This window comes from Ovis canadensis, chromosome 15 (assembly GCF_042477335.2).
Source record: "Ovis canadensis isolate MfBH-ARS-UI-01 breed Bighorn chromosome 15, ARS-UI_OviCan_v2, whole genome shotgun sequence".
NCBI lineage: Eukaryota > Metazoa > Chordata > Mammalia > Artiodactyla > Bovidae > Ovis > Ovis canadensis.
In genome coordinates, this window is record NC_091259.1 from 41,337,022 (window position 1) to 41,355,135 (window position 18,114).

General features: G+C 42.6%; 1 protein-coding gene across 1 annotated transcript in view; it reads left to right on the top strand.

Annotated features, from left to right (window-relative positions):
• Positions 1-10,874, top strand: part of UBASH3B (ubiquitin associated and SH3 domain containing B) — a 155,360-nt gene extending 144,486 nt beyond the window's left edge. Inside the window, exons 12-14 of the mRNA XM_069554213.1 lie at positions 3,679-3,785; positions 5,105-5,214; positions 6,424-10,874. Of these exons, the coding sequence (XP_069410314.1) occupies positions 3,679-3,785; positions 5,105-5,214; positions 6,424-6,561 (355 nt within the window). The 3' untranslated portion in view covers positions 6,562-10,874. The remainder of the gene's footprint in view (positions 1-3,678; positions 3,786-5,104; positions 5,215-6,423) is intronic.
• Positions 10,875-18,114: the final 7,240 nt, after the last annotated feature.

Here is an 18,114-nt window from a genome sequence, read left to right on the forward strand (position 1 = left end):
GACCTAGAGATTATTATCACACTAAGTGAAGCTCCTCTGTCCGTGGGATTCTCCAGGCAAGAATACTGGAATGGGTTGCCATGCCCTTCTCCAGGGGATCCTCCCAACCCAGGGAATAAACCTGTGCTCCTGCATTGCAGGCGGATTCTTGACCATCTGAGCCACCATAGAAGCCCCCAAAGTCAGTCAAAGAAAGATATCATATGATATCATTCATATGTGGAATCTTTTTTAATGGTATAAATGAACTTATTTATAAAATAGAAATAGAGACCTTGAAAACAAACTTATGGTTACCAAATGAGAAACAGGGTGTAGGGGGAGGGGGGCAGGCAGGGATAAATTAGGAGCTTGGGATTAACATATATACACTACTATATATAAAATAGATAACCAGCAAGGACCTACTGTATAGCACAGGGAACTCAATATTCTGTAATAGTATGTAAGAATCTGAAAAGGAATGAATATATGTATACCTAAATCACTGTACACCTTCAACTAACACTGTAAATCAACTATATGCCAATAAAAAATTTAAAACAATACATTTTTAAAAGTCAACTAACAATTTCAACAACAACAAAAAGTCAGCTGTATTTTTATACACTAGCCTCGATCATATGAAATAGAAATAAAACAAACCCATTCACAATAGCACCAAAAACAGTAAAATACTTAGGAATAAATTTAACCAAGGAGGTGGAAAGATCTGTACTCTCAAAACTACAAAACTTAGGTAAAAATTGAAGACGATACAAAGGTGTGTCCTATACTCTTTGACCAGAAAAAATAATATTGTTAAAATGTCCATACTCCCCAAAGCCATCTATAGATCAAACATAATTCCTATCAAAATTCTAATGGTATTTTTCACAGAAATAGAAACAATCCTAAAATTTGTATGGAACCACAATAGATGTTAATAGCCAAAATAAACCTGACATCGCACTTCAAGATTTCAAGTTATACTACAAAGCTATCGTAACTGGCATAAAAATAGACACACTGACCAATGGAACAGAAGTGAGAGCCCAGAAATAACCCTCAAATATTTGATAAGGGAGCCAAGAATACTTGATGGAGAGAGGGTAGACTTCAATAAATGATGCTGAGGGTCTCCCTGGTGGCCCAGTGGTTAAAGATTCACCAGCACAGGGAAGGTTGGTTTTGATCCCTGGTCCGGAGCATCCCACATGCCTTGGAGCAGCTAAGCCTGTGTGCCACTACTGCTGGGCCCAGGTGTCACAGCTGCTGAAGTCCGTGCACCCAGAGCCTGTGCTCTGAAACGAGAAGCCACAGCGATGGGAAGCCCACGCACCGCAACTAGGGAAGAGCCTGCACACAGCAACCAAGGCCCAGTGCAGCCAACCTTTTTTAAAGGTGATGTTGGGAAAATTGGATAACCACATACAGAAGAATGAAATTGGACCCCTATCTTACACCACTCTCAAAAATTAACGCAAAATGGATTAAATTATGGCAGAAAGTGAAGAGGAACTAAAAAGCCTCTTGATGAAAGTGAAAGAGGAGAGCAAAAAAGTTGGCTTAAAGCTCAACATTCAGAAAATGAAGATCATGGCATCCGGTCCCATCACTTCATGGGAAATAGATGGGGAAACAGTGGAAACAGTGTCTTGGGGCTCCAAAATCACTGCAGATGGTGACTGCAGCCATGAAATTAAAAGACGCTTACTCCTTGGAAGAAAAGTTATGACCAACCTAGATAGCATATTGAAAAGCAGAGACATTACTTTGCCAACTAAGGTCCGTCTAGTCAAGGCTATGGTTTTTCCAGTGGTCATGTATGGATGTGAGAGTTGGACTGTGAAGAAGGCTGAGCGGCGAAGAATGGATGCTTTTGAACTGTGGTGTTGAAGAGGACTCTTGAGAGTCCCTTGGACTGCAAGGAAATCCAACCAGTCCATCCTAAGGGAAATCAGTCCTGAATATTCATTGGAAGGACTGATGCTGAAGCTGAAACTCCAATACTTTGGGCACATGATGCAAAGAACCGACTCATTGGAAAAGACTCTGATGCTGGGAGGGATTGGGGGCAGAAGGAGAAGGGGACGACAGAGGATGACATGGCTGGATGGCATCACTGACTCGATGGACATGAGTCTGGGTGAACTCTGGGAGTTGGTGATGGACAGGGAGGCCTGGCGTGCTGAGATTCATGTGGTCGCAAAGAGTTGGACACAACTGAGTGACTGAACTGAACTGAACCATAAAACACCTGAAGAAAACATGGGAAAAGCTTTTTGACAATGATTTTTTTAGATATGATACCAAAAGTGTAAGAAATGAAAAACAAAATAAGGAAGACTAAAAACCTTCTATAAAGCAGAAGAAACAACAATATGAAAAGGCAACCTACAGGATAGACGATATCTATGTACCTGATAAGATACAGAATAGGATAAGATACTTGGAGATCATATACCTGATATTGTCACATACTTAACATCCAAAATATGTGGACAATTGATGCAACTCAATAGCTAAAACACAATCTGATTAAAAAGCGGGCAGAAGAACTGAATAGATATTTTTTCCCAGAGAAGACATACAAATGACCAAGAAGTACATGAAAAGACATTCATCATCATTAATCATCAGGAAAAATGCAAATCAAAACCACAGAGCTGATCTGTTAGAACAGCTATCGTCAAAAAAAAAAAAAAAAAAAAGGTAAGTGGTGGCGAGGAGATGGGGAAAAGGGAGCCTTGCGCACTGTTAGTGGTAGTGTCAGCTAGGACAGCCACTATGGAAAACACTATGGAGGGCCCACAAAAAATAAAAAATAGAACTACCATATGACCCAGCAATCTCACTTCTGGGTTATATCCAAAGGAACTGAAAACGAGATCTCCCAGAAAGAGTTCGACATATCACGTGTGCGAAACCCAAAAGAGCCAGACTCAGACAGACAGAGTAGCAGGGACCCCCACAGACATCCCACATGACCGCAGGGAGAGGTTGCTCAAAGGGGCGCAGACTTAGAGTTGCCAGATGAAGAGTCTGGGGATCTGGTGTGCAGCACTGTATTATATACTTGAAAGTTGCTAGGAGAGTAAATGTTCTCACCATAAAAAAGAAAATGGCAATTATGTGACATGATGGAGGTGTCAGCTCAGACATGAGATCCCCAGAATGTATTCATCTTATAACTTAGGTTTGTGCCTCTTTGTTTTGAATGTATATTTGTATCAAATCAGTACATTGTACACCTTAAACTTAGACCACATTACTGCTTATATATCCTGTGTAAGCCTACAGAGGCTTGGGAAATCTCTGATTACTTAAATAGATAAAGAGATCTAACCTCTGCTTTGCTTCCTCCTACATGGGTGACCTAGGACAGATTGCCAGTAAAGGCAGCTCAGCTGCTCCGGGCCGTCCTGCAAGGGAAAGCTGCTCCGAATGGCTCATTTTTCAGCTGGTCACTTTGACGCCATGCACACACGGCGTTCATTTCTGTACATCCTGCACATTTGAACCCCACTTCTGCAGAGTAGAAATACTCTTTCCTATGCCTCCATCCTTTCTAGGGAAATGGATAAACAGAAACATGGGAACTTTCGAAAGGTCTTGAAATAAAGCTGAGAGTAATGTGAGTTGCTTTGTCTTGAGATCAAAATGTTTTCAATGCCTTGGTTCATTTTTCTATTGCAGACCTCACATTCCAGTCAGCAAATTAGTGGTTTCCGAATCCTATGACACCTATATCAGTAGAAGTTTCCAAGTAACAAAGGAAATCATAAGTGAATGTAAAAGTAAAGGTAGGTGTTACCTTGGACCATACTTAAATCTGTGATCATTTCTCCCTCACGGTTAGTCCGCCATTCAGGATGGCTCAGCATGCTTTCTCAAACTCATTTAATAGGAAAGAAAATTATGTCTAGACCCTGTAGTAGATACTTTCATGTAAAATTTGTCATATTCTGAGTACTTCAAATGCTGGATATTCCATGGAAATACATCAGACTTAGTTGCTATTTGAAATAACAGAATTTTCTTTCTCAGCTATATATCTTGCACTCTCAGAAGGAGGTTCCCTATTATAATTTCCATAAATTCTTTAGCATAACACAGTTTTGCCTGTAATTTGACCCAGGAGCATGAACACACCTACACAAACACGCCTACCATCATTGCTGCCACCAAGAGCAGTGTTCTATACAACTCAAGTCTGCCACTGAATTTTATAGTCCTTGAACTCAGTATTTAATGATATGTAAGATTACAGTATTTTTAGTAAAGAGGGCAGGTTTCAAAAGAGTCTGCCCATTTCCAGCCCCCCCACCAAAAAAGAAAAAAGTTAAAAATATTCATCTTCGTAGAGCAAAGGCTGGATTTACATATACCAGAACATTAACGGTGGGGAGCCCTGGTTAACAGTATTGTGGATGGTCCCCACATTTCAGTTACCACTTATAAGCCACTCACTCTATTACCACCCCTGTAGGACCACCCATTCCCCCTGTAAAGAAACCCAGCATGTTCTATCAACCAGAAAGCCTCATGTGCTCACCGTTCTACGAGTAGCAGCATTGAAAACTGCATTAGAGGTGATAGCAGAGAGCCCTGCAGACTTAGAATGGTACTGTGTCTTGATTGAGGTGGTGGTTACAAAATGCTGCACGTGTGATCGACTTGGGAACCTGGTAAAATCTGAATAAAGCTATGTGGACTGTTCCAGTGTTCATTTCCTAGTTGGGATAGTATACTCTAGTTAGGCAAGATGTTGCTATGGGAAGAAGTGGGGTGAAGAATACTTGGGACCTCCCTGGCGTGCACATGTGTACATACGTACATATTGGTAATATGCATACACAGTGTATATAAAATATACATGCACATATATAATATGTAAAATATATATTTGTAACCTGTGCATCAAATTACTTTAAAAGTGTTTGTTTTTTTAATGACATCAGCCTGCCTTAACAATACAAAGCATCAAAATATTGCTTGGCCAGATTGTCTTATTTCTTGAGAATGTTTGCCCCTCCCTGGAAAACTTGACTTTAGTACTTACAAGGTTTACATGCGTCTTTATAGAAACAGATTTTCCAGTCCTTGTTTTTTTTGCCCCCAGGAAATAACATCCTGATTGTGGCTCACGCATCTTCCCTGGAAGCATGTACCTGCCAACTACAAGGCCTATCACCTCAGAACTCCAAGGACTTTGTACAGATGGTCCGAAAGGTAATCCCCACTTGCATTTCAGGGGCCTGTGGTGCCTTACAGTTTCAGAATGGTGCAGTGCTGACTGATAGCAAAGTTCTCTGGAGCTGGGAAGGTGATACATTGGTTCACTCAACCGAGATGTATTGAGTGGGACTCTTTAAGGCACTTTATCAGGCCTTGGGTAAGAGAAAAAGATGTAGCTAGATGTAGATCTAGCTTCTAAGAGCTAAAATTTAGTAAGGAGTTAAGAATTATAAGCAAATTGTCTGGATTTCCCTGTGGGACGGTGGATTGGACAAAGAAGAGGTTTGTGGGCCAAATCAGACAGCTCAGCTGGAAGGGAGGTCCTGGCGGGTAGGCCAGAGGAAGCAGTGAGTCAAAATGAGGAGGCTGAAAGGCAAACCTGGGAATAAGGCAGCAAGACAGAAAATCCACCAGGCTGACTAGCACATCTGGATTCCTCCTCCTCCTGTCTGTGGAAGGTTTTCCATCAGCCATCCTCCCACACATGCTTCCCTCCAGCCTGAGTTACATGCTTCCTGTATCTGTCCCCAGAGAAACCGGTTCAAACTTGATTGAAACTCTTTTCTCATTTTTAAAAAGCTTGTTCATGTGTCATTCCTTCCTGTTAGTCTGTAAGCTGCTTGAGGGCAAAGACTTTTGTCTTATTCATAAATGCAACTCTGGACAGACAGACAGACACAAATAAGTCTTGAAATGCCATGCCTACTGAAGGTAGGAAGGACAGAGCTTCAGTTTTGAACATTAGATACACATGCCAAAAAAAAATGATAATAAGACATAAAGCAGGATGAAACATTTTTAAAACTCGAATAATCTTTCCCATTGTCCGAGTATAATTTCAGAAACTTTTGAGCTGCATTTTCTGCCTGGCTTGCAATCGAGAATGAACTCTTAGAACCTTAGCTTTATGCGTGATTGCTTTTGTCTCCCACGCTATTAAGAAAGCATCTATAAACAGTTACCTGTCTATACTAGGAGAGCCCACCGTTTAACGAATCCCTTCCAAAGACTCCTCTTGCATTGTAAATAGTCTTCCTTCTAACTGATCAGTTGTGTCCATTTCATTCTCTTTAGTGATATTTTGGAGGGGATACTTGCCTGCAAAGCCGCTATTCATTCCTTTGAAATTTCCTTCTTCCAGGTAAAAAGTAAAGCACTCAATCTCTGTTTTCTATTTTCCCTTTCTTTTCTGTCTTCCTTCAGATCCCCTACTTGGGATTTTGTTCCTGTGAAGAATTAGGAGAAACTGGAATCTGGCAGCTGACAGACCCACCAATCCTCCCTCTGACCCATGGACCAACTGGCGGCTTCAACTGGAGAGAGACCCTGCTACAAGAGTAACCGGGCGAGCAAACGAGAAGAAAAAGCTTGAGGAAGGCATGGGGAGAAGGGTCTGTATGTGTGTTTAGTACCAGTGGGGAACTCTGCACCACATCCTAAGTGGACAAAGAATAATTTAGCATCTTTCAGGCTTTAAAGTTCTTAGGATGAGACCGTGTCAAGAAGAGAAAGACTTGATTCAGGGATAAAATTCATTCTCTCTGGACCCTTTTGAGAATTGTCTTCCTACATCAGGGCACCTGCTACCATGGAGGGTGTTTTCTCGCTTCCGTACATGCTAGCTAAGGAGCCTGGGTCTTCCCAGAGGGAGCCGCCAGCCCACCCTCAGGAAGGATGCAGGAAGGTCCAGCTGGAGGGACTCTAAGCTGCCAGGCTGGGGATGGGATTTTCTTCTAGACTCCGTGCTCCAGTGAAAGCCAAGCTGCAGGATTCCTTCAAGATTACTAGAAAACATGTGGCTTCCCATCAGTTCCAACGCTCAGTGAGACCCACACACTAGTGCTGCTGGCTCAAGACACCTGCTCGGGGACCCTAACCTTTACGCTGGTACCACCCATCACATTTTCTCTACAGCTGACTGCAGCTGTTTGCTACAGTCCTACCCTCTTGCTTCTGTCTGTGAAATGGAGAGAGAAAGCATTTTTGCTCTCCAGAGCACTTTTGGATACTCAGGAGGAAGATAAGATGCACGTGTGAAGCATTCAATTGTAGGCGCAACAAACTTGTAAAACATCAAGTGACTTGGAGTGACTCGCGTTGTAGCCTAACAAGCCACAGCACTTCTGAATCATTTGCGATTTGCTCGCCTTTGCCCCAGGAGTCTAGACCATGTTAACCAGTTAAGCATGTTGACATTTTCAAAAGATGTATATCAGATACATCCTTTGAGTCAGCAAGACGCTCATTCTTGTGCAATATGGACATCTTCCCAAACCATACCAAGAGTCAGGTCATCATACACTTGCAGTACTTGTCAACCAGAACAGAACATCCACAAGCGGCGTCCATCACAGCCAGGGACGTACTGCGAAGTCAGGGAACGGACTTAAATGATGACAATCACGACCGCACTGCTGCTTGTGCCGTTGTGTTGGTTGGTTTGTTTTGCTAAGATAATTTAAAATCGGTAGGCAGGGCTACTTGAGGAAAGTCGGGAGAGCCACATCCCGTGGTAGCTCGTCACACCTGCTTCCTGAATTTAGAGGGAGTTTATTTAAAAGAAAAATAAACGACAATCAAACCAAAACATCAGTTATTGATGTCTAGTTAATTGTGTGACTAGCTGGCTGTCGATGGTAGCAGACAGTGGTCTGGCACGGTGTAGTTCACTCTGTAGGATATACCTGCAAAATGAAATCCCAGCCATTTGAAGAGAACATTCATGTAAAACAGATCAATGTATATTGTAGCATTAAATAAGCTTCAAAACCCAAATGCAGAAAACACATGGTATATAAAAACAGATCTGTGCTCGTATTTGGAACCAGAATTTGATGATCCTTGAAAACAGGAGGAGGTGAAAGGATGCTGGCTACGTATGTCAATTAGCAAGAGGATCACTGTTGGGTTTGAGTCACTTAGAGAACGATGTCATGAATTTTATATTTTAAGAAACAAATCTCTGATTTCTTCCAGCACTGCACACTGATCCATCTTCTGGATCTAGAAGTAACTGTGCTGACATGATTGATTAAAAGTTTTCAGCTCAAATGGGGGGAGTGCATTAAAGGTGTTAAAAGTCACATTATGGCCAGTCATTCTTTTATTTATAATGAGGTAAATCCACTGTCACCAGATCTGTAATGTTTATTAGATTCTCCACAAACTCTCACGGACTTTCGGTGCTCAGAATAATGCTTGAACATCTCATATCCGATTTCCTTGAAAAGTGTGGCAGTGTGTGCTGGGCAGGATCTGTACTTGTACAGAAGAAAGTTCAGAACTTACCCTCTCTCTCCCTCTCCGTGGACTTAGGCCTTTGATGACCTGACAGGTTGGTTTAGGTGGGCTGCAGTCCTATGTGTGAGCAAAGGAAGGCAGAAATCTGAAATAATTTTCTGAATAATTTTAGGTGGAAAACCTTGAGTGAAAGAGTTAATTCCTCTGATGACCCAGATTGTTGATCAGAATGGCCTGAATGATCTTAATTCACATGAAATTCTCCTTTTCCCCATAATACCTACTTGAAAAACTAAACTCGGACGACCCCATTTGAGAAATTCTTTGGAAATTACATTGCATCTATGTATATACGAAAGAGAAAAGACAACTATATTATGTGATTTCATATCCATTTAAAATTCTCAGTTGCTATCTATCACAACTCAAAGTTCAGGCTGGTTCTTTTTGATCTGAGGCCGATGCTTATTAACAAATATTTTGGGGGGTTAGGAGAAAGGAGGAAGGGGAGACGGAAGGAAATGCCAGACAGAAGCAGCAAATGGTTGCTTGTAAGAGGAATTTTTTTTTTAATGTAGAAAGTTATCTGAAATAGATGAAATTAAAGGATTTAATCTGGGCTTGAAAGTCTGAAACAGTCAGCTTCTCTCACACGTGTGCCACACCATCCCGCTGACAACCCAGTATTATTCACAGATAGACTTTGGTTTCAGTGATTTTAAAATGCCACGTCGATTCCTCTGTGGACTAGAATAATTGGCACATTTTAATGCAGAAGCTGGGGGTTTCATTTTCCCAGGCTCCTTCTCTCTCACTGCAGTGGCAGCTAGGAGCACATTCCTTCACCCTAGCAAGGAGTTCAGAGTACGGTGTTTTCCATTACATTTAGATTCTTAGAATCTGAATGGCTGATTAAATGGCCATCTGATGGCTGAAAGAGGGGGTATTTTTCACCCTGTACTGAAAGGCTTGGAGGAGTTTCTAGTTTTTATTTTCATTATACTTTAACCAAAGAATTATTTTAAAGTAACCTTATATTTGAAAGATGATTTTGCAAAAAATAAAATAAAAATAAAAAATATCTTCTGGAGTGATGTCAGTTTGGTAAATCACTGTTGATAATTTTCTTGCATTTTAGGCTGATGTGGTCATTTCCTGTCAGTGGAATCTGAAATGCATATAGATTGTCATCCAGTTGTGCTTAGTATTATCATAAATGTATCTTTTCCACTCAACTAGCTGTGTTCATATTAAACCAAGTCTCTTATTTCAGTCACCTACTGTCATCGGGACTAATTGAAAAACCACAGTCAGAGAAGTTCCTATTTCATTGCCTTTGTAGAAAGGCGGCCCTATGTGATCAACGGGGAGGCATTCCACGTAACCTAGGCACTCGGCAACTCCAGTGTTTAATTTGAAAGCAGTGATGAATCGCTCTTTTGAATGTACTCTTAAGTCACGCGTGTGTCAGAATACAGATGAACCCCCTTTAATTTTCGCAGGCACAGTCACAACTGTGCTGTGTCTGCACCAACTCCTCAGATAATGTGGCTCAGGATTATTTGCATTTAAATTGCAGTCCTGCACGCGTGTGAACGCTCAGAGATGCCGGTGGGGCTGCCTCCCCAGGAGGGATGTGATCTGCAGAGGAGGGTGGGGAAAGAGCAATTTAATGTCTATACTATTTAGCTTAATGTTCACTTTAGAAAGGTGATGCAGGATATTTTGTTAGTGATGGCAGATGCTTTTCATGAAAAACTTTAAGGGAAGGGAGGAAAAACCTCTGTGCAGAAGAAATAATTCGATTTTTAAATACATATATTTTGTTCAGTGTATGTAGGTTTAAAATTATGATGGATAGTCAGACTTAATATATAATCAGTTCTTACAATGGTTTTATACTGAACCATTTAGCTGCCATTACACAGAAATTTGAATTTTACAATTGCTCAACTATTCTTGGACTCTGTACAGGATACATATATATATACACACACATATACATATATGTATGTATCTATAATGGGAAACGTACTGGTTCTTCCTTTGGTTACCACTCAAGATGGGAACAGCACCCTGAAGCATTTTGGTTACGCATAGACTATTCTAAACCTGCTGTTAGGGGAGGTGTATTGGTTTCTTTCTCCTTTATAAGGCTATTGTATCATTAACTTTCTGTGTGATTCAGGTGTATTTATTTGTGACAAGGCTTTGTAATGATAAAAAAGGGAACCCACACCTGACTGTATTGCCAACTCCCTTGTAAACTACCTGTGGCGTCTCGTTTCCTGGTCGCGTGCTCTTCTCTCCTCGACACAGCTCTGGCACCATTGTAATTAGTTCATCCACTCCATTAGCATCTCCGTTTAAGTGGTTCCCAGATGATTTAATAAAGAGAAACTGTGTCCTCAGTCGATCCAGAGCAGTCTTATATTACACTGAGTGGTCTCTACTCCTACCGTATCTTCAGATGTTACTATGGTCATTATTATTTCGTCAGTGTCCATTAACAACTTATTGACCAAAGACGTGTTATCAATAATATGTCTCGTTGCCCAGATGTTAATGACCAGAGACGTTTCAATATTCACTTACATAACAAATCGCCAACCACAGGTGTTAGTTTCTACAAAAATCCTCCCTGGTCAATAGCGTCTTAAGAGTGAGACCCCCCTCCCTCAGAGGACCAGAGGGGCACTTGCTGCTGATGGAAACGAAGAGGATGCTCCAGCAGCATCGTGGGCCTCCAGTCCCTTCTGGTTGGGCATCTCTCTGAGATATCCTGGCTGAAGAGGTGAAATGCCATCCAGGAGTGAAAGAGTGAGCTTGAAAATGGTTCCTCTGCCCCACATGTGAGGCTTCATCCCTCATCACTACCCATCTGGAGGAGGGGTACCAGGAACAATGCAGAGAAAGAATTTGGGTAAGAGAGAGGGCAATTCCAGTTCAAACTGGGTTCCACACTATTAAAACCACAGACTCCATTTCTGAAGTCATGATCATCATATCAATCATAATTGTGTTTCTCTGCTCAGATGCTCAGTCGTGTCCAACTCTTTGCAACCCCATGGACTGTAGCCCGCCAGATTTCCCCTGTTCGTGGGATTTCCCAGGCAAGAACACTGGAGTGGGTTGCCATTTCCTCCTCCAGGGGATTTTCCCAACCCAGGGATCAAACCCACATCTCTTAACATCTCCTGCATTGGCAAGTGGATTATTTTATCACTAGCGCCACCTGGAAAGTAATATGTTGAGCTAATAGGTTTTAAAATAAGCCATATATGCAAACTCATACCCAGAACATGAACACAGGTTTCGCTGGCACCACTAGGACTACCCCGGTAGGGTCGGGCACTTAACAGCTAGTGTTCATATCTGACAGAAGACCAAGTTACGGTTCACCTTGTGGCTAGTTCTTGGCTGTTCTCTGCCTCAGAGATTCCCAAGCTCACTTTGCCCTTTTGTGATATGTGTGAAGGCTGCCGATACATCCACAGAAAATCATTGTGCTTTTAATCAGCAAAAAGGCCTTTTTTTTTTTTTTTTTGAAAGTTGTTTGAGAACCAAAAAGCCATCTTCCTTTGGAAGAAACAGAATACATCATTTTGCCGAAATAAACATGTAAAACCCAGATGGCTTGCTCCTGGCCACGAAAGGATGCCAAGATTTATGTAGCCTGCTGGTTGTCATTGTGTTGATGGAACAATCTGGAAAGTCTTTGTAGCAGTGGAGAGGAACTTGATATTGTACCACAGAAGAAGGCCAAATTCCAGAGTCAGATAGAGCCAGGTTCTGATCCTGCCTCAGCTGCTTTTTAGTTTTTTAGGTCCCTTAAACTCATTTCACCTTTAAAAGTGGGCATATAATAATTCTTTATAGCATATAAGCATATAGCATACTTATGCATGCATGGGCTACTAACTCCAGTATTCTTGGGCTTCCCTTGTGGCTCAGCTGGTAAAGAATCTGCCTGCAATACAGAAGACCTGGGTTTGATCTCTGGGTTGGGAAGATCCCCTGGAGATGGGAAAGGTTACCTACTCCAGTATTCTGGCCTGGAGAATTCCATGCACTGTACAGTCCATGGGGTCGCAAAGAGTCGGACACAAGTGAGCAACTTTCACTTTCACCTCACTATGCGTGCATGCTAAATCACTTAAGTCATGACCAGCTCTTTGCAACTCCATGGACTAGCCTGCCGGGTTCCTCTGTCCATGGGATTCTCCAGGCAAGAATACTGGAGTGGGTTGCCATTTCCTCCAGGGGATCTTCCTGACCCAGAGATTGAACCAATGTCTTTCAAGTCTCCTGCACTGGCAGGCAGGTTCTTTACCACTAGCGCCACCTGAGTGTCAAATGGGATAACATAAAATACCTAATACTACATGCTAATAACAAAATCACTTCTGCTAAGGCCAAGGTAAAATCACAGATCTAGCCATTCCTCTTGTCTATGGGGAGTATGAGGGAAAAGGAATAAAAATGGCCTCATTCATACTGATGTCATTTTCCTATTTGCCCCATAATTTAGCTCCTGTAGTAAAAAGAGTAAAAAGTGGGGGTGCTGCTTGAATTCTGTGATTTGTCCAAGAGGCTGCCCTAATGATTTCCATTGGTATAACCGTTTATAATTTTAAAAGCACATTCGCATTTGATCTGCAAAATGATTTTACAAGGTAAGTGAGATCAGGTATTACTAACTTGTATGTGAAAAGATACTGGTGGACCTAGAGATTGTCATACTGAATGACGTACGTCAGAGAAGAATATCATGTGGCATCTGTTACATGCAGAATCTAAAAGGAAATTATACAAATGAACTTACATACAAAATAGGAAGAGACTCACAGACTTTCAGAATAAACTTATGCTTGCTGGGGGGAAGGATGGGGGAAGAGATGAGGAGTTTGGGATGGACATGTACACACTATTCAAAATGGATAACCAACAAGGACCTACTGTCTAGTACAGGGAACGCTGCTCAATGTTATGTGGTAGCCTGGATGGGAGGGGAGTTTGGGGGAGAATGGATACAAGTACATGTATGGCTGAGTCCCTTCACTGTTCACCTGAAACTATCACAACACTGTTAATCGGCTATACTCCAATATAAAATAGTTATTTTTAAAAAGTAGTGCAAAAATGAAAAGAAAAGAAATATACTAAGATCCTGAGGTAGTGAACTTATCCTTCATTCTACAACACTGACTGAATGCGACGTTCCTAGCGGGTGGTGACCATGAAGTACCTTCACGAACATGGCAGGAAGTGGGCAGAAGTGAGGCCGGAGAGCAGGGCAGACCCAGAAGCAGGGTCATGGATACCAGGGCTCGGCAAAGCATGGCCCACAAGCAGAATCTGGCCCACAGCCTGCATCTGTCATAAGCTAAGAATGTTTTTATAATTTTAAGTGGCTGAAAAGCATCAAAAGAATTAGATGTGAAAAGATACATGAACTCCTATGTTCACAGCAGCACTGTTTACAAGAGCTAAGACATGGAAACAAGCTAAATGTCCACTGGCAGATTCATGGATACACACGGGTGCATACACACAATGGAATACTACTCGGCCATTAAAAAGAAGACAGTGCCATTTGCAGCAACATGGATGCAACTGGAGAGTATCATACTGAGTCAGGCAGAAAGACAAACACCATGTAATACCACTTATGCTGCTGCTGCTGCTAAGTCGCTTCAGTCGTGTCTGACTCTGTGCGACCCCATAGACGGCAGCCTAACAGGCTCCCCCGTCCCTGGGAGTCTCCAGGCAAGAACACTGGAGTGTGTTGCCATTTCCTTCTCCAATGCATGCAAGTGAAAAGTGAAAGTGAAGAAGCCGCTCAGTCGCGTCCGACTCTTAGCAACCCCACGGACTGCAGCCTACCAGGCTCCTCTAAGTGGGATCTAAAACATGGCACAAGTGAACCTATCTACAAAACAGAAACAGACTCACAGACAGAGAGAACTGACTTATGGTTGCCAAGCAGGGTGGGGAGAGGGACGGACTGGGAATTTGGGGTTAGTAAGTGCAAAGCATTATATTTAGAACTGATAAACAACATCCTACTGCATAGCACAGGGAACTATATCTGGTCTCCTGGGATAAATCATAATGGAAAAGAATATTAAAAAAGGAAAAAAATATGTAAAACAAATCATTATGCTGTTACAGCAGAGATTGGCACAACAATGTAAATCAACTATACTTCAATTAAAAAAACATATTATCAATGTATGGCAAAACCAATACAGTGTTGTAAAGTAAAATAAAGTAAAAATTAAAATTAAAAAAAAAACACATATTATGTCAGGGCATAGCTCTGTAACTGTAGGATAGCCAAATTCCAGTGCCCACAATAAAGTTTTATTGGCAACAGCCATGTTCACGGGTTGACATATTACTTATGGCTGCTTCCTGGACACAAGGGAGGAGGTGAGTGCAAGAGGACACAAGACCCACAAAGTCCGAAATCTTTGCTGCTTGGTGCTTTACAGAAAAATCTGCCCGCCTCTGCTGTGGACCAAGGTGAAGCATTTGGATTTTGTTCTAAGCCCAGAATCCAACACAGAAACCATTCCCACTGCATAACAAATGAACAGATCAGTGATGTCTAGTAGCTGGTAAAGTGACAGCCAGCATTCTTGGGGGGGCTGATCTCTATCAGGCACTTTTCTAGGTACTTTACCTGTGTTGTTCAGTTGCTAAGTCATGTCTGACTCTTGCGACCCCATGGACTATAGGCCGCCAGTCTCCTCTGTCCATGGAATCCTCCAGGCAAGAAAACTGGAGGGGGTTGCCATTTCCTTCTCCAGGGGATCCTCCCGACCCAGAGACTGAACCGAGGTCTCCTGCATGAGCAGGCAGATTCTTTTCTACTGAGCCACCAGGGAAGCCCTATCTTACCTGTGTAAATGTCCTTAATCTTCTCAACAACTCTATTCACGATACTATTTTTGTTCCCAATTTACAAAAGAGGAAGGTGAGTCTTAGAATCAACAACCTGCCCAAAGTCACATAGCTGGATTTGCCAGATCTGAGATCCCAGGCATTTTCAGCCTGGTTCCACAGCCTGGGCAAAGAGTTTTGAAATTTTTTTGAAACAAGTCTTAAGGAAATTATCTCACAACCCTGAGGCACCTGGTGAATACTTGGATTCTTCAGAACACTGCTCTCATCCAACCCCCCTGTTTACACACAAAGATACCAAGGGAAGTCACTTGTTCTGGGAGATGTGTGAGCTAAGACCAGAAGCTGGCGCAGGCTGTTCTGCGGTCCATTCCCCCAAACCACAATTTCCTTCTGAAACTGGCTCTTACTTGGGTTCTGTTTTCAGAATGATCTGTTTGATTACATTAAGTTGTAGGCAGAAGCCTTAAGAACGAAAGCTGAGCTGGTCCTTTCCTTTTCCAAGTTCATCTCGCTTGCTGTGGTTCCCATGGGGATGAGATGCAGCCCCAGTCCCCTGAGGTCTGCAGATTTACGAAGCATCTTCAATGTGCTACCCTGTTGGCCACATTGGATTCTGTTTGATTCAGATCTCCCAGTCACCTTATCCTGTGATTATTCTCCCCAGTTTACAGATGAGGATGCTGATTCCAAGAGACAAGTAGTTTTCTCAGAGCTACAAGGCTGCTAGTGACAGGATCCAGGTGAAAAATCCGGGTCTGTCTGCCTCCTGCCCCCTTATTCCACTAAGTTTTGCTGCTCCTGCTGCTGCTGCTGCTGCTAAATCGCTTCAGCCGTGTCCGACTCTTAGCGACCACATGGACTGCAGCCTACCAGGCTCCTCCGTCATGGATTTTCCAGGCAAGAGTACTGGAGTCAGGTGCCATTGCCTTCTCTGTTGCTGCTCCTAGGAAGTCCTTTTCTCAATCAGTAACCAGTTATAGGGACTTTGCTAATGATCCAGCGGTTAAGACTTCACCTGCAGGGGGTGCAGGTTTGATCCCTGGTCTGGGAGCTAAGATCCCACATGCCTAGTGGCCAAAAGACCAAAACATAAAACAGAAACATTACTGCAACAAATTCAACAAAGACTTTAAAACTGGTCCACATCAACAAATTATTAAAAGAAAAATAACTAGTTGTAGAGGCTGCTGCTCTGGTTTAGAAACTCCCCAAGCACTCCAAGTCAATGACAGTACTTGGAGAATTCAGACACAGCATGATGGGGCATCCCGTATCTGCTGGGAAATGCAAGTCAGGTCTCACCTCTGGGCCTGGCACTGGGAAAGTCCACGGATTTGTCACAGGAGCCATGAAAGGTCAAGAAGAAAGTTTAGGCCCCTCTTGTAATTGCAACAAAAACCCCAGAGACTTCTACACATGGGGAAATCCCCTGTCTTTTCTGACCCTTCAAATAGTCCATCTTTCACCTACTTGATAAATCTTTTCAGATTTTTTTTTTCTTCCTGACAACCTAGGTTGACCAGGATGATGATGTTTATTTCTCTCAAATCTGTCCCCCAACACCACCACCCTATCAAATGCTACTTCCTATGAATACAAAAGCATACTATGGGGATTTCATAAAACACAGATCAAAGTGACAAATGGGCTTTCAGTGCTGAGACCTCCCACATACGAAGTGGTCAGTAGACACTTTTCCATTAGAAAATAATAGGTAGATGGTCACCCCTTGACCACTATGCTCCAACCTCACCTTTTCCCTCCACTCGCTAAGCGGCCACAGCTTGCTACCTTCCCCTGCTGAGCCCCCTGTGGGTTGCAGGCTGAAGTGAGGGTGTTGAGAGTGGGAGGAATGATGCAAACCACAAGGACATGTCAACTCAGAGCCTGCCTTGCAGCGTTTCCCCCACGGACCATTTGTCATCTCTGAGTCCAGTGGACTACTGTGACATTTCTCAAGGTTGGCGACCAGTTGATAGCACACCCGGGGGTGAATACAGTTACATTCATCATCTTCCAGAAGACAATTTAAAGTAAGATCTTCTTTAATGCTCTGAAAAGTTGTAAGACAAACATCCTTTCAGGCTCAGAGAAAAAGAGCAGTGTTTCTATCTCAAACGGCGGATTCAGTCATCCTTTCATTCACTCGCTCATTTGACAACCTATTTCAGATGCTGAGACAGAGGTTTGTGTGCTGGGGTTTATAGCCGTGGCCTCAGAACAACACTTGTGAAGGAAGTGAGATGAGGCAGAGAGAGATGCTCAGCTCAGTTAGTGGCAACAAAAGTCTCAGCTAACCGTGATCCTGAAGGGAGCTCTGGAGCTGGACCATTTCTCTTTAGAGTTGCTCCACCTGCAGGCAAGGGCACAAGACCTTTCAGGCCCTCTCAGGGGCCCCTTGGAGGAGGTAATGTCTGGGATAAAATGGTCCTCCCCACTGGAAGCAATTCTCAGAGAAGGACCCAGCTAACATGTCCCAGTCTCTGGGGAATGGAGGAGGAATCTGGGGAGCTCTCCTGAGTGTACATTCCAGGTGCCAACTAAGGACCAGCATTTACTTAACACCTCTTGCTAACCTTGAAATTTTTCTGTAAATGGGAAGATTATCACAGAGAGCCAGTGTAGTTCCTCTTATTTTACAGTTTTGCTACAACTGATTCAATAATCAATTATTTAGCCTTGTCTCATGGTAAACAAACCAGAAGTCCATCTACAGGTGGGTAGGCAAGCTGCTAAATTCAT